Below are 22,656 nucleotides of genomic sequence, written 5' to 3' on the forward strand. Positions count from 1 at the left end.
GAGGAAACTCTGAGAGCTCTGTGACAACCTAAAGAGAAACAACATCCACATCATAGGGGTTCCTAAAAAAAGATAAAGAACAAGGGTTAGAGACCTTGTTCAATGAAATCATAGCTGAAAACTTACCTAAATAGATGCAGTAAAAAGTCACACAAGTTCAGAAAGCACAGAGAATTCTATTAAAGAGAATCCCCCAAAAATTTCATCAAGACATATCATAATTAAAATACCAAAGCTAAGTGATAAAGAGAAAATATTAAAAGCTGCTAGATAAAAAAAGGTTTTCACCTACAAAGGAGCCCCCCCCCTAAGGATGAAATCCAATTTCTCAACAGAAACATGAGGTCAGAGGGTAACGGCAAGACATAGTCAAAGTAATGCAGAACAAGAGCCTACAACCCAGACTTCTTTATCCAACAAGGTTCTCATTTAAAATTAAAGGAGAAATAAAAAGCATCCCAGACAAAAAAGAACTCAAGGAATTCATTACAACCAATCCAATGCTGCAAAAAATGTTAAGGGGCCTGTTGTAAACAGATCAAAGGTGAAAAGAATATAGTAAAAGAGGAATATAACTTTAAAGAATAAAATGGCAATAAAAAACTACATATCGCCCTGGCAGGCTGGCTCAGTGGTAGAGCGTCAGCCTGGCATGTAGAAGTCCCGGGTTCAATTCCCGGCCAGGGCACACAGGAGAAGCGCCCACCTGCTTCTCCACCCCTCCCCTTCTCCTTCCTCTCTGTCTCTTCCCCTCCCGCAGCCAACGCTCCATTGGAGCAAGGATGGCCCGGGCACTGGGGATTGTTCCATGGCCTCTGCCTCAGGCGCTCGAGTGGCTCTGGTCGCAACAGTAGCGATGCCCCGGATGGGCAGAGCATCGCCCCCTGGTGGCATGCCGGTGGATCCCGGTTGGGTGCATGCGAGAGTCTGTCTGACTGCCTGCCTCCCCATTTCCAGCTTCAGAAAAATACAAAAAAATAATAATAATAACAAAAAAATAACTACATATCATACCTTACATGTAAATGGATTAAATGCTCCAATGAAAAGACATAGGGGAGCCCTGGCCGGTTCGCTCAGTAGTAGAGCGTTGGCCTGGCGTTCAGAAGTCCCGGGTTCGATTCCTGGCCAGGGCACACAAGAGAAGCGCCCATCTGCTTCTCCACCCCTCCCCCTCTCCTTCCTCTCTGTCTCTCTCTTCCCCTCCCGCAGCTGAGGCTCCATTGGAGCAAAGATGGCCTGGGCGCTGGGGATGGCTCCTTGGCTTCTGCCCCAGGCGCTAGAGTGGCTCTGGTCGCAACAGAGCGACGCCCCGGAGGGGCAGAGCATCACCTCCTGGTGGGCAGAGCGTCGCCCCTGGTGGGCGTGCCGGGTGGATCCCGGTCCGGCGCATGCAGGAGTCTGTCTGACTGTCTCTCCCCATTTCCAGCTTCAGAAAAATACAAAAAAAAAAAAAAAAAAAGACATAGGGTAGATAAATGGATAAGAATACAGGACCCATACATATGCTGTCTACAGGAGACACACCTCAAAACAAAAGATACACTCAGACTGAAAGTAAAAGGATGGAAAATAATATTTCATGCAAATGAAAATAAAAAATAATCTGGGGTAGTAATACTTATATCTGACAAAATAGACTTCAAAACAAAGACTATAGGGTTAAAGAAGGTCACTATATAATGATAAAGGAAGCAATCCAACAGGAAGAGATAACCATTATAAATATATATGCACCTAATATAGGAGCATCTAAATATATAAAGCAGATTTTGAGGGACATAAAGAGCAAGATTGACAGTAATACTGTAATAGTAGGGGATTTTAATACTTTACTAACATCAATAGATCCTCCAAACAGAAAACAAAGAAACAGTGGCCTTAAATGACACACTAGATCAACTGGATTTAAATGATATCTTCAGAACCTTCCACCCTATATCAGCAGAATATACATTCTTTTCAAGTGCTTATAGTACATTCTCTAGGATAGAACACATATTAGGGCATAGAACAAGTCTCAACAAATTTAAGAAGACTGAAACCATATCAAGCATCTTCTCTGACCACAATGGCATGAAACTAGAAATGAACCACAATAGAAAAACTGAAAAACACTCAAACACTTGGAAACTAAACAGCATGTTATTAAACAACGACTGGGTCAACAATGTGATCAAAAAAGAAATAAAAATTTCCTGGAAACAAATGAAAATGAGCATATAACAATGCAAAATCTGTGGGACACAGCAAAAGCAATCCTGAGAGGTAAATTTATAGCATTACATTCATACCTAAAGAAGCTAGAAAAAGTTCAAAAAAACAATGTAATCCCACAACTAAAAGAACTAGCAAAAGAATAGCAAGTAAAGCCTAGAGGAAGTAGAAGGAAGGAAATAATAAAGACCAGAGCAGAAATAAATGACATAGAGACTAAAAAAACAATACAGAGGATAAATGAAACCAAGAGATGATTCTTTTAAAAAGTAAACAAGATCGATGAATCCTTAGCCAGACTCACCAAGAAAAAAAGAGAAAGGACTCAAATAAATAAAATTAGAAGAGGGGAGAAGTAACAACAGACACAGCAGAAATACAAAGGATTGTAATAAAATACTATGAAGAACTGTATGCCAAAAAACTAGACAACCTAGGTGAAAATGGACAAATTCCTTGAAAAATGTAATCTTTCAAAAATCAATCTGGAAGAATCAGAAAACCTAAATAGATGGATTACAATAAATGAGATCAAAACAGTTATCAATAAACTCCCAACAAAAGTACTAGACCTGATGGCTTCACAGGTGAATTCTACCAAACATTCAAAGAAGAATGAACTCCTATCCTTCTCAAGCTATTTCAAAAAATTAAAGAGGAGGGAAAACTTCCCTGCTCCTTTTATGAGGCAAGCATAATTCTGATTCCAAAACCAGGTAAAGACAACACAAAGAAAGAAAACTATAGGCCAATATCCCTGATGAATTTAGATGCTAAAATCCTCAACAAAATATTAGCAAACCGGATCCAGCAATATATGAAAAAAATCATACACCATGATCAAGTGGGATTTATTCTTGGGAGGTAAGGCTGGTACAATATTCACAAATCAATCAATGTGATTCATCACATAGACAAAAGGAAGGACAAAAACCACATGATAACATCAATAGATGCAGAAAAAGCATTTGATAAAACCCAGCACCCATTTATGATCAAAACCCTCAGCAAAGTGGGAATACACAGAACATACCTCAACATGATAAAGGCCATCTATGACAAGCCCACAGCCAACATCATACTCAATGGGCAAAGGTTAAAAGCAATTCCCTTAAGATCAGGAACAAGGCAGGTGTGCCCCCTGTCACCACTCTTATTCAACATAGTTCTGGAGAACATATTCGACAATACGTTTGATAAGGGGTTAATAACCTATCCACAGCAATCAGACAAGAAGGAGAAATAAAAGTCATCCAAATTGGAAAAGAAGAAGTAAAACTATCATTATTTGTTGACGATATTATACTGCACCTAGAAAGATATTATACTGCACCTAGAAAACCCTAAAGTCGCAGTCAAAAAACTACTGGACCTGATAAATAAAGTCAGCAAGGTGGTAGGATATAAAATTAACACTCAGAAATCTGAGGCATCTTTATTTATTTATTTTTTTGTATTTTTCTGAAGTTGGAAACGGGGAGGCAGTCAAACAGACTCCCACATGCGTCCGACTGGGATCCACCCAGCACGCCCACCAGGGGGCGATGCTCTGTTGCAACCAGGGCCATTCTAGCGCCTGAGGCAGAGGCCATGGAGCCATCCTCAGTGCCCGGGCCAACTTTGCTCCAATGGAGCCTTGGCTGCGGGAGAGGAAGAGAGAGACAGAGAGGAAGGAGAGGGGAGGAGGAGGAGTGGAGAAGCAGATGGGTGCTTCTCTTGTGTGCCCTGGCTGGGAATCGAACCTGGGATTCCTTCACGCCAGGCTGATGCTCTACCACTGAAGCAACCGGCCAGGGCCCAGAGGCATCTTTATATACCAACAATGATCTGTCTGAAAGAGAAATTAATAAAACAATCCTGTTTTCTATTGCAACAAAAAAAATTAAAATACCTAGGAGTAAATTTAACCAAGGAGGTTAAAGACTTGTACTTGAAAAATTTATAAAACATTGATAAAAGAAATCAGGGAAGATACAAACAAGTGGAAGCATATACCGTGGTTCATGGTTAGGAAGAATAAACACCAATAAAATGTCCCTATTACCCAAAGCAATTTATAAATTCAGTGCAATTCCTATTAAAATACCAAGGACATAGTTCAAAGATATAGAACAAATATTCCAAAAATTCATATGGAACCAAAAAAGAACAAGAATAGCCTCAGCAATCTTGAAAAAGAAGAATAAAGTGGGTGGCATCATACTTCCGGTCATCATGTTATACTACAATGACACTGTATTTAAAACAGCTTGGTTCTGGCATAGGAACAGGCATATAGATCAATGGAACATAACAGAGAACCCAGAAATAAACCTGAACCTTTATGAACAATTGATATTTGACAAGGGTGGTGATAGCACACAATGGAGTAAAGACAGTCTTTTTAACAAATGGTGTTGGCAAAATTGGTCAGCTACCTGCAAAAAAATGAAACTAGACCACCAACTCACACCATTCAAAAAATAAACTCAAAATGGATAAAAGACTTAAATGTAAGCCGTGAAACCATAGGCATCCTAGAGGAAAACATAGGCAATAAGCTCTCCGACATCTTTTGCAGCAATATATTTGCTGATTTATCTCCACGTGCAAGGGAAATAAAGGACAGGATAAACGAATGGTACTATATCAAACTAAAAACTTCTGCACAGCTAAAGACAATAAGAACAGAATAATAAGACAAATTACACAATGGGAGAACATATTCGACAATACGTTTGATAAGAGGTTAATAACCAAAATTTATAAAGAACTTTTAAAACTCAACACGAGGAAGATAAACAGTACAAATAAAAAATGGGCAAAACAAATTAATAGACACTTCTCCAAAGAGGACAGATGGCCAATAAGCATATGAAAAAATGCTCAACACCACTAATCATTAGAGAAATGCAAATTAAAACCACAATGAGGTATCACCTCACACCAGTCAGAATCGTGCTCATCAACAAAACAACAAAGAGTAAGTGCTGGCTAGGATGTGGAGAAAAGGGAACCCTCCTGCACTGCTGGTGGGAATGCAGACTGGTATAGCCACTGTGGAAAACAGTATGGAGATTCCTCAAAAAAATTAAAAATCTAACTGCCTTTTGACCCAGCCATCCCACTTTTAGGAATATACTCCAAGAATACCATAGCACAGTTTGAAAAGAAAATATGTACCCCCATGTTTATGGCAGCATTGTTTACAAAAGCCAAGACCTGGAAACAGCCCAAGTGTCTGCCAGTGGATGACTGGATTAAGAAGCGGTGGTACATATACACAATGGAATACTATGGGGCTACGAAAAAGGAAATATTCTTTCTTGCGACAACATGGATGGAACTGGAAACTATTATGTGAAGTGAAATAAGCCAGGCAGAGATAGAAAAATATCATATGACCTCACTTGTCTGAGGAAACTGACGAACAATATGAACTGAGGAATGGAATGCAGACAGAGGCGGATTCAAAGGATCCAGAAGGAAAGTGGACAGAGGGAAAGGTGATGATAGGCTGACAGGTTGGGACGAGAGCAGAAAAGCAAATCCTGGAAGGAAGGGGAGAGGGTGTTATGGGGAGGGAGACAGGGAGGACGTACTGGGGAACACGGTGACATTAGAATCTATGTAAACACAATAAATTAATTAAAAAATAAAAAAATTTAAAAAAAGATGGCTTTTGAGACTGTTAATGGCAGGCTGGGCCGGGCATAGGCTACGAATGCGTGTTCTCCACAAGATGCTGCCAGGTGATAAAATATTAAAACCAATACCAACATGTGCTCTTCAAAAAAAAACAAAAACATACAAAACGCCACAAAAAAAGTATGAGTACAAAATATAATCATTTGACAAAGAATGACATTTAGAGAGAAAAAAAGAAACAAAAAGGAAAAGGGAAGAGGAAAAAAAGAAATGAGAAAGTGTTAGAAATGAAATCCTCACTAAAAACAAGAATAAAAAATAAAGCAACTAAGAATAATGAAGTTTAAATGGAAAAATAGAAGAAAAAGGAAAAAAAATGAGAAAAAACCCCACAAAATGTATTTTTTTCCAGTTTTGCGAGGTAATTTTTTTCCTTTTTCTGGCAGGTGGTGCTGTACTACAAGTTTTGCCTCTGTGAGGTTCTTGAGTGGAGTTCTGCTGAGGTGTAGCTGTGGTAATGATGTAGGCAGGGCTGCAGTTGCATTGGTAAGAGGGGCTTGTTAGGGCTTGCAATTTTATGGCTCTAGCAATGAGCCATTTCAGGTCTCCTGGGGCCTCTCCCAACAGAGCAGAGGATCAAATGCCCAGCACCTTTGCCTGTCATGGGAGAGCGGCTGGGAGATTCAGCTATGGGGGATCCACTACCGCCACTGTTCACAGCAAGGAAAGCAATGTGGGACTTGGGAAGCTGGGAGAGACACAGCCAGATCCTTCCTTCCATACCACTCAAAGTGAAGTCCTGGGCTGGGTAGGGCAGGGGCTGCATGCTATAAGCCAGCACCCTGAGCTTTAGGAGCAGGGCTGGTGGGGCGTAGACGCAGATCAAACATTCCTCCTTGCCACCCAGGCCAAACTCCATGAACTGCATGGGCAGATCGAGCACCAGTCAGAGCCCTGTGGGCCGATGTCCATGGGCTACTCGTGTGTGGATCTCGGGAGCGCGCAATAGGCTATGTGCATGTCTAGCACCTGCAATCACAAATGGAGCCCAGTGATGCAGGCAAAGGCCAAGAACCAGCCGTGTTCCTGCTCTTGACTGTGCGCCTGCCTTAATTCAGCTCCTTCCCCTCTGCCCCTCAGTCTCTCCACTTCTCCTGGCTCTGAAACAAAACCCATGCTAAAAGTGCTTCCCTCCCTCAGATAAGTGAAGAAAGAGAAACACTTGGGTCCTCCAGCTTTTTTCCTCCATGAGTGAATTCCATCTTTGGCTCACCTTCTTATCCAATCATACCTTTGTCTATCTGGTGTGTGGATATTTCAGGTTCACCTGGGGCTTTTCCTCTGCATAATGGTTGAATTTTTTGAAATTTCAAGGGGAGAGACTGGGGGCATCTCTCACGCCACCATTTCTCTCTACACCTTGTTTTATCTTCTATAGGCAGTAGACGCTTATGTGCTTATGTGTCCATTCTAGTAAATAATATGTATGTCAATCTTATTTTTAAAAATTCACCTTTGTAGAGCAAAATAAAAAACTGTCATTAATTTCATAACCATGATCAGGTAAAAAGAACCAAGGAAAGAAAATTAACATTAACTCTTTGAGTAGTGAGTTTTTTCATGCTTGCTGACCCCTGGGAGTTTTTTTTTCTTCAAAAAATGAAATTAATTCCCATTCCAGTTTTAATAACTTAAAATCATATTTGTTTGATAACCAATTTATGGAAACAGGAAGAACATACATTTGCTTTTTTTTAATGTTGTCTTACACATTTTTAAAATAAAAATTTTTATACAATCGTACTCTGGATGGTCAATAGGCACAAGGACGTACATGAACATTCATACTACTCAAAGGTTTAATTTAGCACCTATTACAGTCAATTCTTTACGTGTCATGTCAGTTAATCCTCACAACCATGGGTTCAATAGTATAGTCTCAGCACAGCAAGTTCTCTGTGAGATTAATTTTATTTCAACACTGCTTACAAAACAAACAAGGCAAGCATTTCTAAGGATCACTTGGATAACTACTTCAATAGTAAGCTCTGCCATGTAATTTCATTCCCCAGGTTTTGTCATCAAGGTGCTGGTGCTGTTGTCATGTACTCCTTTAAATGTTATGGACCTGTCAACCAGTGGTTGCTGGCACCAATTCAACACCAACAGGAATCCCCAATTAGGGGATGAGGTGAAGAAGGAAACTTAATCAGCACAAACAGTTCAACTGTGATTCAGCATGACTGTAGAACAGCTCAATAGTATTACACCTCAATTATGAAGCAGCCAGACTGTGCTAAGGCATGGCTATGAAAAGGCCCTGGGGCAAGGTCCCTCTGACTAGACAGCTTTGATTCTCTTGGCTCAGCCCGGGAAACACAGTTTGCTCCCAAGCCAGAGGGCATCTAAGGGAAACAGAGAGAAGAGTCTGCCCTTGGTCTCTATTCTCCAATAAATGAAGACTCCAAATCCTTGAAGTTGTATTAGTACAAAAGGTACTGTCCTGATTGGTCAGAATGGAGCTACTCTGATTGGTCAGTGAAGATGCTAATCTTTATTATATGCTGCTTAAGTGTCTGTTTGTCGCCGATAGCTTATTGGTTGCTTGCGTAACTGTACTAGCCAATGGGGTGAAGTTGCCACGGCATTCAAATAGTCCCGCCTTCTGGCATGCCACGTCACAAATTGAGGTTAAAGATTGGAGCAATTATTATGCTGTTAAGAAATCTTAACACCAAAAGGGGTCTTTGCAATGGTACAAGACTAGAGGTTCTCCAATTGAAAAATAATGTCATAATAGCTAAGTCTTTGACTGGCTCCTCTAAAGGTGAAATACATGTCATTCCAAGAATTGATTTGGCTCCATCTCAAACAGGGTTGCTGTTTCCATTGAGACGTAGACAATTTCCTGTAAAACTTGCCTTTGCTATGACCATCAATAAGTCTCAGGGCCAAACGCTTAAGCGTGTTGGCATTTTTTTTACCTGAGCCTGCATTTGGACATGGTCAACTTTATGTTGCCTGTTCAAGAGTTCGTGAAAGAACGGACGTAAAATTAAAAATAATTGATGGTCCTCTGCAAGGCAAGCTTAAAAATGATGGAAAGATCTACACAAGAAATGTTGTGTACAAAGAGATCTTTGACATGTGAATTAACATTTTATTATTTAAATCACCCTTATTTATTGAGCTAGCGGTGGCTCTTAAGAAATGTACCGCCAGTGGTTTCCTTCATTGCACTCTACTTTAAGCAATTAAGCAAGTAGAAGGGGGAAACCCCGTGGGGCAGTAAGCAAAGGGGCGTCCTCGCCGCCTGCCCTGGGTAATTCAGTTTGAATTAGCAGACACCTTTGCACAAATCATTTTAATTACAATTTATAATATCTAGAACAGCGGTCATTTCATATGACCGCCGGGCTTTCTAGTAGAGATATAGCTGTACAGTCCTCTTTTTCAGCTGTACAGCTAGAAAGCCTCAGTCCTACTGGATGAAATACTATTTCAGGAACTCCTTTATAAGGGCTGGCTTAGATGTCAGAAACCAAGTACAAGCAGGCAGTTCAGTGTAGGAGACAAGCAGTTCATTGCAGGCTTCTCCCTGAAGTGCAGTTTGCATGAGAGACCCCTGTCTGGAAATGGTGGCTAGACTTTGCTTTTAAATTTGAGCCCAGTTAGCCACTAGGAGTTCTTGGTAGGTCATTTCTTTCTCAAGTCCACACACTACTGTGGTCTATTCATACAATGGTGTATTACTTGCCTTAAAAAGAAAGCAAACTCTTAGGCCTGACCAAGTGGTGGCACAGTGGATAAAGCATGGGCCTGGGACGCAGAGGACCAAGGTTCAAAACCCCAAGGTCGCTGGCTTAGCTGGAGCCCCCCAGTCAAGGCACATATGAGAAAGGAATCAATGAACAACTAAAGTGATGCAACTACGAGCTGAATAGTCTCTCTCTCAAAAACTAAAATAATCTTAATAAGAAATCCTAAAGAGAATGAAAAGAACAACTGACAGCCAGTAGACAAGTGGTAACTGACTTTGCAGACCAGAGAAAGCCAAAATCTAAGCTGTCTGGAAGCCGAGAAGAGGCTGCTTAGTGCCAGGGAAACCAAGAGAAATTCATAAAATAGGAGCACAAGGCACCTCCAAAGGTGAACATGTGGATAGGTGGTAAGATAGGAAGTTCACAGTTGAAATTCTGTCTAATAGACATACCAGAATTCCAGATCTCTTCTTCCACTCACAAAGACGACTACCCTGTTCCTTTCAGATACTGGACTAAATGACAACAGGCATAGCAGTAGGGGAAACATGATATAGGGAATAAAAAAAAAACAGATTAAATAAAATTCTACTTTCTAAACTGAGAATTCTGGCCCTTTCCTTCCCCCTTGGCAACCAAAACACTGGCAGTCTCATTTAGACATATACCACCCTCCTTCTCCACCAGCCCCTAACAGCTATCTACAGTGGGAGTAGCCTTACCAGATCCCCCTGGACTGAAGCCCACATATGTGTGAAGAGCTTTCAATCAGCTGTTTATAAAAGACAAGTACTATTCATTTTAAACCTCATAAAAATTAAAATTGAAGACAATGACAGGTATAGGTGGAAGAGAAAGAAAAAGTGAAAGACTACCTAAGCAAAGAATTTTTTTTATCATTTTTATATATGATAATTACTATCAATCCTAATAAAAGTACATGACAAAAGAGGGTACCTAAAGAGTAAAAAGTACTCAACCTGTATATCCATTAACATAAATGGCAACTCCACTAAAAATTGTAGATGAAGTTCCATCCTTCTGCATAGCAGCATCTGATTGAAACTGTTCCTCCAATTTCTGGACCTTGGCAGCCATATACCCACCCTAAAATAAAGAAAAGGTAAACACTAATCAGAAAATTGTATTTTCTTTCTTAAACTTCTATTTAAATGTAAATAAAAGGACCTTATCCTATGCCAGTGACCAAAGTATAATAATTACAAAGGTGTAATTATAAACATGAACCAGAGGCAAGACAATAAAACAGGCAGGTCAAAAGAGACTTTACCCTCTGTTGACTCCATTTTTAATAATTCTTTAACATTCTAATAAGTTATTTTAAAAAGTCAAAAAATGTTTACTGTCACAAAATATTGTTCTTATCTATAAAGTCAAACAAAAGCCATACGAAAGTTTAAACCAAGTAAAATTTGATAACTGGTCACTAAAAGTACATTTTAGCAGTCTAAAATATAGACTTCCACAATCTTCTATATATAGGAAGTTTAAAATTAATTAAATTCAGGTAATATGAAACAGTTGACAAACCAGTGCAGTCCTCCAAACATGCAGATTAAGAGTAAAATAAACAATTCAGCAGCTATATTCTGGATCTAATCAATCTATTTGACAGTAGTTCCTATTTTTCATTAGATAACAGGAACCTCCAAAAGAATATAAAAACATTTTAATTTTTCCTACAGACCTTTACAAATCTAAAAAGTGTAGCTGAATATATTGAAATAATTAAGCTTGGCCTGGCCAGTTGGCTCAATGATAGTATTGGCCCAACATGTGGATGTCCCAGGTTCGATTCCTAGCCAGGGTACACTGGACAAGCACCCATCTGCTTCTCCACCCTTACCCCCTCTTACTTCTTTTTCTCCCTCTCCTTCTCCCCTCCTGCAGCCATTGCTCAACTTTGTAGCAAGTTGGCCCAGGCACTGAGGATGGCTCCATGGCCTGCTCCTCAAGGGCTAAAAATTGGCTCCGTTTGCAAAGGAGCAAGGGCCCCAGATGGGCAGAGCATCGCCCCCTAGTGGGCTTGCCGGGTGGATCCTGGCTGGGGCGCATGCAGGAGTCTGTCTCTGCCCCCCCCCCACTTAAAAAAAAAAGAAAGAAAAAAAAATTAAGCTTAACTAATTTAAATTATCAATTGTCTTGATTGATCTAGATCAGTGTTTTTCAACCAGTGTGCCGCGGCACACTAGTGTGTCGTGAGACATGGTCAGGTGTGAGTATAAATACATTTAGAAACTATATTATTAACTATATGTATAATATGTACTGTGTTAGAGTGTCATTTTGTGTCATTCTGGTAGGTGGTGTGCCCCAGGATTTTGTAAATGTAAAAAATGTGCCACGGCTCAAAAAAGGTTGAAAATCACTGATCTAGATCAATAAAGAATTATCAATTAAGTGTTTAAAAGAAAACTGTAGATATGTAAAAGTGGTACACAATTTTTCAAGATGGAAATGACTTCACTGTTTTTAATTATTCAAATATTACATGCTCACTGTCAAAATTTTTTTTTTGAAAATATAAAGTTTAAATTAGCTGTGATCTCACTGTTAACATTTTGGTATCTTATTTTCAAAGTTTATGTCTATGTCTCAGGGCACAGCAGTTTTAAAAAAATAGGATCCTATACCTACCAATATTCCTTTAAAACACAACAGAGACCCTTTAGATTGAGGCCATCAGCCAGGCTAATATAAACAAAATAATGGCTGCAGTGTCCCACTGCAGAAATAATTTATTTAACCAGTTCCCTATTATTGGGTATCTATGCTTTCCTGTTTTTCTCTATTATTAGCCATGCTGCAGTAAAACTGTACTGTGATAAATTCTGCCCTACAACATTTATTTCCTCAGGATAAAATTCTTGCAAGTTTAGGGGTTAAGGTTTGACCTCTCAATACACTGTAAGAACTCAAAAAGCTGGTATCTAAAGTGATTTACAATTTATAAAATGCCTTAAACCACATTATGAACTATAAGAAGAATGAAAAATACCTAGACAGTTCAATACAATTATTTTTACTCTTTAAAACACACCCATTTTCCCCAGCCGTCGTGTTCAGCTCGTCTTCTCCATCCCCCTCGTCTCATGGTGGAGCTTCTGCATTAGGGGACAAACCAAACTTTATAATACAATGTATTATTGATATTTTATTTTAGTATCAAGAAAAATGAGAAACTAAAATACAAATGTTTAATTCATTAAAGTTAAAAGTAAAATACTGAGTGAGAAACTTTTTCCAAAGCATATCCTTCTGCTTCACAAGTTAAATTAGTTCCTAAAAACATCCTCCAACAGATTTTAATTATAACTACTTTAAATTTAAATTTAAACAGGAAAATTTTTTATGTATTCCTGAGCACCAATCCTAACATCTACTTACATAAAACCCCACGAACATGGTCACAACTACTTGTTAACAATTAGTGTTAGCAGACCCTAAGAAAAGATATTCCTGTCATAAACTAACCTATAATATGGCTCTGAAATTCTGTGTATGCTATTACATACTGGACATTTAAGAGTGCACTCATAGTGTAATTCATTTATTGCATATACACACAAAAAAAACTAAAAGAAGTAAAATAAAACAAGAGATCTAGGGAAGCAATTTTCAACCAGTGTGCCTCAAGAATTTTAAAACTTGCAATACCTGATTATTTAGTCAGGGATTCTGACCTGTTTTCCCTTAGACTATCAAATAAAATAAAAAAAAGGATGAAAAGCAACCCAACAAGAGCTGTCTGGTGTGAAGGAATCAAATTAAACCTACTTTTTAATCAGATCAGCAAAAAATGTATTTTGTTGCTGTGCCACAGAATTTTTGTGTGTGCAATAAGATGAAAAGGTTGAAAATTGCTGATCTAGGGGATTTGATGTTGAAAGATTATCCCTTATATAAACTAGAAAACCTGGCATTTTCCTTAATGAAACACTTGACCATTTGTACTACAAAACCACCAAAATGACCAAATGATAGCTTGCCCAAGTGTCAGCTGGTTTAGTGATTAGCAAGATACAAAAAGACTCCTAAATCAAAGCTTAAGTCTAATCCAAAATGGATACATCTTGAGACACACTGCATTATTTTTCTTAAAATTAATATGATTTCCATTTAGGCATTTTTTTCTTCTAGTAACTACATGTATATAGGTTAACAGCAAATGGTTACCATATATCACTGGAAAAGCCTAATATTCAATATACTTTTCAGTTCAAATCAGCTTTAATAAGGTTTATAAGAATTTGTCATTGAGTAACACTTTAAAACATGATAGCAGATATTTTCTTTAAAATATTTCTATTCTAGGTATATTGTAGGATATATAGTTTCTCCTTGCTGACATTTACATTAATTATGAATTTTTGCTATTTTTAAAAGGTACCTAAAAAGATATAAAGAGATATGCTCAGAGTCAACAGAGACAAAAGGCATGTGCAAAGAGTTCTGAGAACAGGAGGTAAAGTGATTAACCCTCATTAGGTGTTGTGGGTGCTGAGAGAGAAGGGTTTTCAGTTTTAAAAAGGTAGAAACATGGCTACCCAACGTTCATCATGAATTCCAGAACTGCCATATCTACTCTGCTAAACACTGTTTTTCAAGAAGCTCATTTTGTCCAGGGCCTCAATGTGTTAACACATAGTTCTTGACTAGTTCACTGGTCCAATCCCAGGGTCACCAGTTCGAGCCCTGGTCAGGACACATACAAGAAGCAATCAATGGCTACACAACTAAGTGTAACAAGTTGATGTTTCTCTCTCTCCCCCTCCATCCCCCTTTCTCGCTCTCTCAAAAAAAGTTGTATTTGAAGAAATTATGACTAAAACATTCTAAAACTGATTAAAGCTATCAAGCCACAAATTCAAGAAGCCTAGTGAGCTTGTAGCAGGAAAAAATCCATGTAATAATAGAAGTATGGAAAAGACAGAAAAAAAATCTTTAAAGCTGAGTGAGGAAAACAAAGTGATTCCATGCAAAATACTCAAAAGAGCAGAAAGTAGACCACTATAGCCCCAACAGAATCATAACAGAGCTAAAAGATAACAGTTTTGGGGGGGGGGGAGAATCACTAAGTTAGAATTCCATACCCAGAGAAAAATTCAGTTAAGAAAGAGGAAATAAAGGCATTTTAGGCAAATAAAAACAGAAGCTAATGCCATCAGCTAACATGCACTAAAGGAAACCCTACAGGATATCCCTCACGTGAAAGGAAAATAAGTTCTCTTATAAGGTCAAAACAGAAAAATATAACAATAAAAAATACAAACACCAAGAAAACAGTAAATATCTGGATACATCAATATTAAATATAAAAGTACTAAAAAACTGAGTAAAAATACAATGACGTCCATTATTGTTTATAGCACAATATACAGCATAAATGAATCAACAGATTATGAAAAAGATTAGGGGTAGGGAGAATTGTTTCTTTTTATTCGAGGCTCTGTCATTAACTGGTCTCACTCATCTCTGGTAAATCTTCATTTTTTGGGTCTCAGTTACTACATCAGCTGGGTCTCTTACTGTAAGAGGTCTGGGTAGTTGAGTGGAGTTCTGTTAACTTAAATAAAGAGGTAAAGTAAGGAAAGCTAGAATTACCACAAACTAAGTTTATTTGGGAACAGCAGAGGACCTGTAGGCTATAGCAAGCAAGCTACAGGGGCGTCTGTTGAGGGGCTGGGGGGGGGGGCTGTTTTATTGGCAAGGTGTATAAAGAGGGAGCACTCCAGCCAAATCTAAGCAGTAAGTTCACTGGCTTGAGGAAGGGGAGGGATTCCTGGCAGATATGCATTGGTCTCAGAAAGTCAGGTATTTATAGGAAATCAGTCTCTCCATTCTGAAGTTCGTTCTGCTGAAGTACAAGCCTGAGATTAGCCATTTCATATCCTCTGGTTCCATTTCATATTGAAATCCTTTCCCAGTTTTCTTTGGTGCTCTATACAACAGTGGTCCCCAACCTTTTTTGGGCCATGGACCGTTTAATGTCAGAAAATATTTTCACGAACCAGCCTTTAGGGTGAGACGGATAAATGTATCACGTGACCGAGATAACCATCAAGAGTGAGTTGTAGACGGATGTAACAGAGGAAATCCGGTCATTTTTTAAAAATAAAACATCGTTCAGACTTAAATATAAATAAAACAGAAATAATGTAAATTATTTATTCTTTCTCAGCAGACTGGCACCAAATGGCCCACGGACCTATACCAGTCGATGGTCTGGGGGTTAGGGACCACTGCTATACAAGACACACTGAAGAACTATTTTCAGAAACTAAATATAAAATAAAACTACTTATATCCATATTCATTAGCAATGTTTTTCAATTTCAGGAATTGATTATGAAACAATGTTGATGATCTACATTTTATTTATGCAGACCCCCCTTTTTAATTATTCCAGAAAGAGTTAAGGCAACCTGTCCTATAAAGTGCATTTAAATAATCTGTTTATAGGCTAAGACAGGGGTCCCCAAACTTTTTACACAGGGGGCCAGTTCACTGTCCCTCAGATTGTTGGAGGGCCAGACTATAAAAAAAACTATGAACAAATCCCTATGCACACTGCACATGTCTTATTTTAAAGTAAAAAAACAAAACTGGAACAAATACAATATTTAAAATAAAGAACAAGTAAATTTAAATCAACAAACTGACTAGTATTTCAATGGGAACTATGGGCCTGCTTTTGGCTAATAAGATGGTCAGTGTCCGGTTCCATATTTGTCACTGCTAGCCGTAACAAGTGATATAACGCGCTTCCTGAGCTGTGATGCCTGCGTCCCGCGTCACTGGAAGTAGTACTGTACGTGAGCAATGCCACCACATACAGGACTCCAGGAGCACAGGATGCAGATGGCCACTAATGAAAGAGGTGCCCCTTCCGGTAGTGCGGCGGGGGCCGGATAAATGGCCTCAGGGGGCCACATGCAGCCCGCGGGCTGTAGTTTGGGGACCCCTGGGCTAAGAAATGGCCTATGTGGCAATAACCAGGGGCAAAAACCTAACTATAAATCTGACTTTTACTGAACACTAAGAGTGGCAAACTTAGCAGTGGAAGACATCAATTGTATAATTTTCTTTTATCAGATGATCAATGCTGAACAGTTAGATATATAGCTGTAGACGACATTTCATAGCACAGCTCATTATGTCATCGAAGGGATAATTCATAGACCGTGTATGGGAGACACCACACTAGACTACCTCCAGATCAAAGCTAGTGGAATAGTGTGTGCAAAGCACCATACTATACCAGGCACTACTGAGATAAATGAATGAGATTCTGTATGAATGCTAAAATTTTACAATCAAAAAGAAATGAGCACCACTCACGGAAATATTAGCCCTACAGATAAACTTCAGGGAAAGATTTTAGGTAGGAAGAATAGGGGAAACAAGCAAATCCTGGAGCATACAGCAAACGACATGACCCTGATCTAGAATACTGGTAGAGAGCAGTGACAGACCACGCCACCCAACAACCTGAACTGCACAGACAAAATGGAGACTCAGGTGACCGGACATAAATACGGGGGTTTATCACACTTCTGTTGATATGTAGAGAGCATCAAAGACTGTTCACACTTCACTCAGTCCGGTTAGGCCCACATTCATCTCCTTTCTGATACTCAAAACATTATAGAATGAAAATATGAATATAAAATACATACAAAATTATCATTAATCTTGTACATGACAGGAAGTCAATAAATTCTTGTTGAACAAAATAAATGTATATATAAAGCATGGCAGCAAATAATAGTATGTTCTAAGTATAGCATACCCCAACATATCAATATTTAAAATTCTACTTCGAATATTTAATCTTATCTTTATAGTTCTATTACCTTTTTTTTTTTGTAATTTTCCATTGATTTGAGAGAGGGGGAGAGAGAAAGAGAGAAGTAGTAACTTGTTGTTCCACTTAGTTGTTCCATTATGGTTGCTTCTCATATATGCCCTGACCAGGGATCGAACCCACAACCTTGGTGTGCTGGAATGATGCTCTATCCACTGAACCACCTGGCCAGAGCCTTCTCTTATTTTAAAACAGCTTTCCAAAAATTCACTATAGAATCCTGTGCTGTTTAATAGACAATAATAGGATAAATACTCCCTACTCACAAAGTGGCACCGACAAGATCAGCAAAATGATAAAACTTTTGGTGCTAACAAAAATGCTCAACAGGTAGGATTAAGCTAAGCATAAATCATTTAAAGGGTTCTAAAGACCACAGTGCTTCCTTTGTAGTGTGAAACCAGGAAGTACTAACATCAACCCTATTCTTGGAAACTGGTATGCCTTAAAGAAAGGCTTGGCCCTGGCCAGATGGCTCAGCGGATAGGGCATCAGCCTGGCTTATGGACATCCTGGGTTCAATTTCCAGTCAGGACATACAGGAGAAATGACCACCTACTTCTCTGCCCTTCCCTCTCCCCCTTCTCTTTCTCTTCCCTTCCAGCAGCCAGTGGCTTGAATGTTTCAAGCATGGGCCCCAGGTGCTGAAAATAGCTCAATTGATTTAAGCATCGGCCCCAGGCAGGGGCAGGGAGAACAGGGTCAGCACAGGTGGAGGTCTGCCTCTCTAACTTGCCAACTCTCACTTGAAAAAAAAGTAAAGGCTTATGTTTCTGCTAAGCAGTAAAGGGTCCTTGAAAAAGGGGCTTTGCCAATACCTCTGAAGCCATACCCAAGGCACAGAGGAGGACACAACCGGTGAGGCTATCACATGATAAAAGTAGCTCTCAGAAGTAACACCATGTTCTTATCCTCTCATTCCCCACAACCTTCTGAATTATGTGTTCTTTTGACTAACCCTGCTCACTGAGACAATGTCCCTTATGGAAAGCCATCCAACTATTAGTCCAAACTTGTGAATAAAAACTGCCGTCTAGCTTTCAGATGAAATTCTTGCAGTACTGGGCTCCCAATCTAGTTTCCCATACTTGATGGCCTTCAGGAAAAGAATGTTTCTGAAACTGTAACACACAACCTAAAATAAACTACCAATTTCTTATCCAGCAGCATTACTGCAGAAGCCAACTACTGAGATTTTAAAATATTAATTTAAAAAAAATGGATGAAGAATGAATTTGTGTATGCAAAAGTACCCTTACCCTTAGCACATAGGGCATGCCCTCAATAAACATTAGCAAGTATATATCATACTAATATACTAATGCCAGGTCACAGAATAGAAATCAAATGAGATTGCATTATGTGGAAACCCTCTGAAGATTATAAAGTACTCAACATCATTATAAATAAGTTATCCATGGTCTACAATGTAATGGAAAGAGTAACAGATTTAGTGACACAGGATCTGGGCTCTACTCCCAGTTCTACACGTCTAGCTATGATTTGGGGTGAGTCCAACAACACTGAGGCTCTCCTCTTGATAAAACAAAGTTACAGTGGTTAACATTCAGAAAAATCCCTATGGGGCCATGAACTGGCTATAGGGTGGATGTGGCTGGGAAGAAAGAGTTTAGGATAAAAATAGCAAGTAAGGGCCCACTCCTAAACCCACTCCAACTGTGGCAGCTAGTCTTTTAAGTTTTAGATTATGTGTGGTCTGAATAAGATGCTTTTTAAAAAAAAAATAAAAATTCTTATTTATTGATTTTAGTGAGAGGAAAGGTGGAAAGGAAGAAGGGAAGGCGGGAGAGGAGGGAGGGAGATGGGTGAAGGGGGGGAGAAGGGGAGGGAGGAAGAGGTAAACAAAGGGGGAGAGGTAAAGGAGGGGGAGATAGGGAGGGGAAGGGAGGAAGGAAAAGAGGGACATTGATCTGTTCCTGTATGTGCCCTAACCAGTGGTTGAACCAGCAACCTCTGTGCTTTGGGACGATGCTCTAACCAACCGAGATATCTGGCCAGGGCCTGAATAAGGTCTTTTTGAAGAAAAAGCTCAAATTGAAAAAGACTGAAACCTAAAACTAATCAACTAAATACTGAAGATTTTGGGCTCTGTTCTGTGTTCCTGTATGGGACTCTACAAAGGGAAGTGTCCCAACCCTTGAAAGGTTCATAAACTAAACTCACCTATTAGTCCTCCAGTAATGAAATAACAAAGACAAACCGAATTGGAGGCTGTTGGTACAGTCATGTCAGGACCCAACGTCAACATATAATACAACACCCAACCAGGTAAGCGAAGTTCAAGGTAAAGGAACAGCAGTTCTATTCATAATGATCCCAGGGACCCTGAACATCTACAATGCAAAAGATTTCCTGGCCCTGGCTGGTTGGCTTAGTGGTAGAGCATCGGCGTGGCATGTGGATGTCCCAGGTTTGACTCCCAGTCAGGGCACGCAGAAGCAACCATCTGCTTCTCCACCCTTCCTCTTCTCTCTCTCTCTCTTCCTCTCTTGCAGCCATGGCTCTATTGGCTCGAGCGAGTTGGCCGCAGGTGCTGAGGATGACTCCATGGCCTTCACCTCAGGGGCTTAAAAAAAAAGAAATGGCTCCAGTCACAACAGAGCAAGGGCCCCAGATGGGCAGAGCATTGTCCCCTAGTGGGTTTGTTGGGTGGATCCTAATCAGGGTACATGCAGGAGTGTATCTGCCTCCCCTACTCTCACTTTAAAAAAAAAAAATTCCTGACTCTCCCATTCTCTTAATAGGGATGTTCAAAACTCTGTAAACAGTCTCGCCCTGGCCAGTTGGCTCAGCAGTAGAGCATCGGCCTGGCGTGTGGAAGTCCTGGGTTCAATTCCCGGCCAGGGCACACAGAAGAAGCACCCATCTGCTTCTCCAGTAATGAAATAACATTACTGGAGTTATTACTGGAGTTACTCCCCCTCCTTTCTATCTCCCTTCTCCCCTCCCACAGCCAAGACTCCATTGGAGCAAAGTTGGGCTGGGCGCTGAGGATGACGGCTCCATGGCCTCTGCCTCAGGCCCTAGAATGGCTCCGGTTGCAAAGAGCAACGCCCCAGATGGGCAGAGCATCACCCCATAGTGGGCATGCCGGGTGGATCCTGGTCGGGCGCATGCAGGAGTCTATCTCCCCCGCTTCTCACTTCAGAAAAATACAAAAAACAAAACAAAAAACACTATGAAGAGTCTCAGGAAGAACCTGCTTATTAAAAAACATAAAGTAACTTATACATAATTTCCCTTAACTTTATTTCATCTTTTGCTGGAGTACACATTTCACTCTGAACTTCCAATGTGCATTTTATTTTTTTTAAAGACACTTTAAATTTTTTTATTTATTGATTTTAGGGAAGGGGAGAGAGAGGAAGAGGAAGGGAAAGAGGGAGGGAAGGGGAAGGGAGAGGAAGATAGGGAAAGAGGAAGAGAGGGAGAGAGAGAAGAAGAGAGGGAGAGGGAGAGAAGGAGAGAAGGAGAGAGGAGGAGGGTGAAAGAGAGAGAGAGGAACATTGACCTGATCCTGTATGTGCCCTGACTGGGGATCGAACCAGCAACCTCTGCACTTCAGGAGGATGCTCTAACCCAGGGGTCGGCAAACTCATTAGTCAACAGAGCTAAGTATCAACAGTACAACGATTAAAATTTCTTCTGAGAGCCAAATTTTCTAAACTTAAACTATATAGGTAGGTACATTCCTTATCGAGGTAGCGCCTGCACGTGGTATTTTGTGGAAGAGCCACACTCAAGGGGCCAAAGAGCCGCAGTTTGCCGACCAGGGCTCTAACCAATTGAGCTATCTAGCCAGGGCCCAATGTGCATTTGAAAATACTAATCAACACTCATTGTAAAAGAACATCATTCTGGCCTGACCAGGCAGTGGTGAGTGGCTAAAGTGTCAGACTGGGATGCAGAGGACCCAGGTTCGAGACCCTGAGGTCGCCAGCTTGAGCGCAGGCTCAACTGGTTTGAGCAAAGCTCACCAGCTTGGACCCAAGGTCACTGGCTCGAGCAAGGGGTTACTCGGTCTGCTGAAGGCCCATGGTCAAGGCACATATGAGAAAGCAATCAATGAACAACTAAGGTGTCGCAACAAAAAACTGATGATTGATGCTTCTCATCCCTCTCTCTGCTCCTGTCTGTCTATCCCTATCTATGCCTCTCTCTGTCTCTATTAAAAAAAAATCATTCTCACTTTTTACTATGATTATTGGTGGATTTTGATATCCACCCAGAGGATGTTAATCACCAGGAGCAATCATTTACATGCAAAAGTGGTATTTCATATTTCCTAAAGAAGAATCAGCATAAGATTCCAAATAGTCCATAACACACCAGCAAAATTCCCAATACATAATCAGAAAATTCCCAAATACATATTCATCAGTGTTAATCTGTTGGTTACACATTTGTAACTCTATAAAGTATACTAAATATTAAGTAATGTAACTGACTTTGAGTGGTTTTTATTGTCTTATTATTCTAGTTATATGTACATGTATGGGTTTATCTTCATTTGATAGTTACTTAAACTGTTGCTGAATGAATTGGAATATGCAAATGAATATGAAATGAACAAATAAATGTACATATTACAGTGGTATAATTATTCACAAATATGACACAAATACTGAAGAACACAGCTGTGGTCATCAGCCCATCACTTGGCAAGGCTGAAATAAAACAAGTTTACCATCGGATCCATCCCATATTGCTCCTCAACACCTCTTTTATTCTCCAATGCCTCTTACCTTAGTTAGCAATTTTCTGCTAAGGTACTTACTAACAATTAAGTAACTGATTAATAACTGGTTTAAGGTAGGTTTCATCCCAGATATGTGTTTTTAAAAGGACTTCTCCATCCAATGGGGGAAAGCACAGTCTTCTCAACAAATAATGCTCGGAAAACTAGATACCCAGATGCAAAATGAATTGTATCCTTATCATACATGATATTTAAAAAGTAATTCAGAATGGCTCAAAGACATAAATGTGAGCTAAGACCTAAAACTAGAAAACCTGGGGAAAGAAACGAAAGAAAAGCTTCATTGACATTGGGTTTGACAGTTAATTTCTTGGCTAAGACATCAAAAGCATACGCAACAAAAGAAAAAACAGATAAAGTAGACTACACCGCATTAAAATTAA

At 39.7% G+C, this 22,656-nt stretch overlaps 1 protein-coding gene across 9 annotated transcripts in view; it reads right to left on the bottom strand.

The window, feature by feature from the left end:
• The window catches only part of REV1 (REV1 DNA directed polymerase), a 116,500-nt gene that overhangs the window by 76,116 nt on the left and 17,728 nt on the right, over positions 1-22,656 (bottom strand). For 8 of the 9 annotated variants that reach the window (XM_066377570.1, XM_066377569.1, XM_066377567.1 and 5 more), the window contains 2 exons: positions 12,667-12,730; positions 10,586-10,712 (listed from right to left, as the gene is read on the bottom strand). In XM_066377570.1, the coding sequence (XP_066233667.1) occupies positions 10,586-10,712; positions 12,667-12,720 (181 nt within the window). In that variant the 5' untranslated portion in view covers positions 12,721-12,730. Of the gene's footprint in view, positions 1-10,585; positions 10,713-12,666; positions 12,731-22,656 lie in introns of those variants that run through there. The other variant, XM_066377572.1, reaches the window with a different exon arrangement.

The sequence above is a fragment of the Saccopteryx leptura genome, chromosome 3, assembly GCF_036850995.1.
Source record: "Saccopteryx leptura isolate mSacLep1 chromosome 3, mSacLep1_pri_phased_curated, whole genome shotgun sequence".
Lineage (NCBI taxonomy): Eukaryota > Metazoa > Chordata > Mammalia > Chiroptera > Emballonuridae > Saccopteryx > Saccopteryx leptura.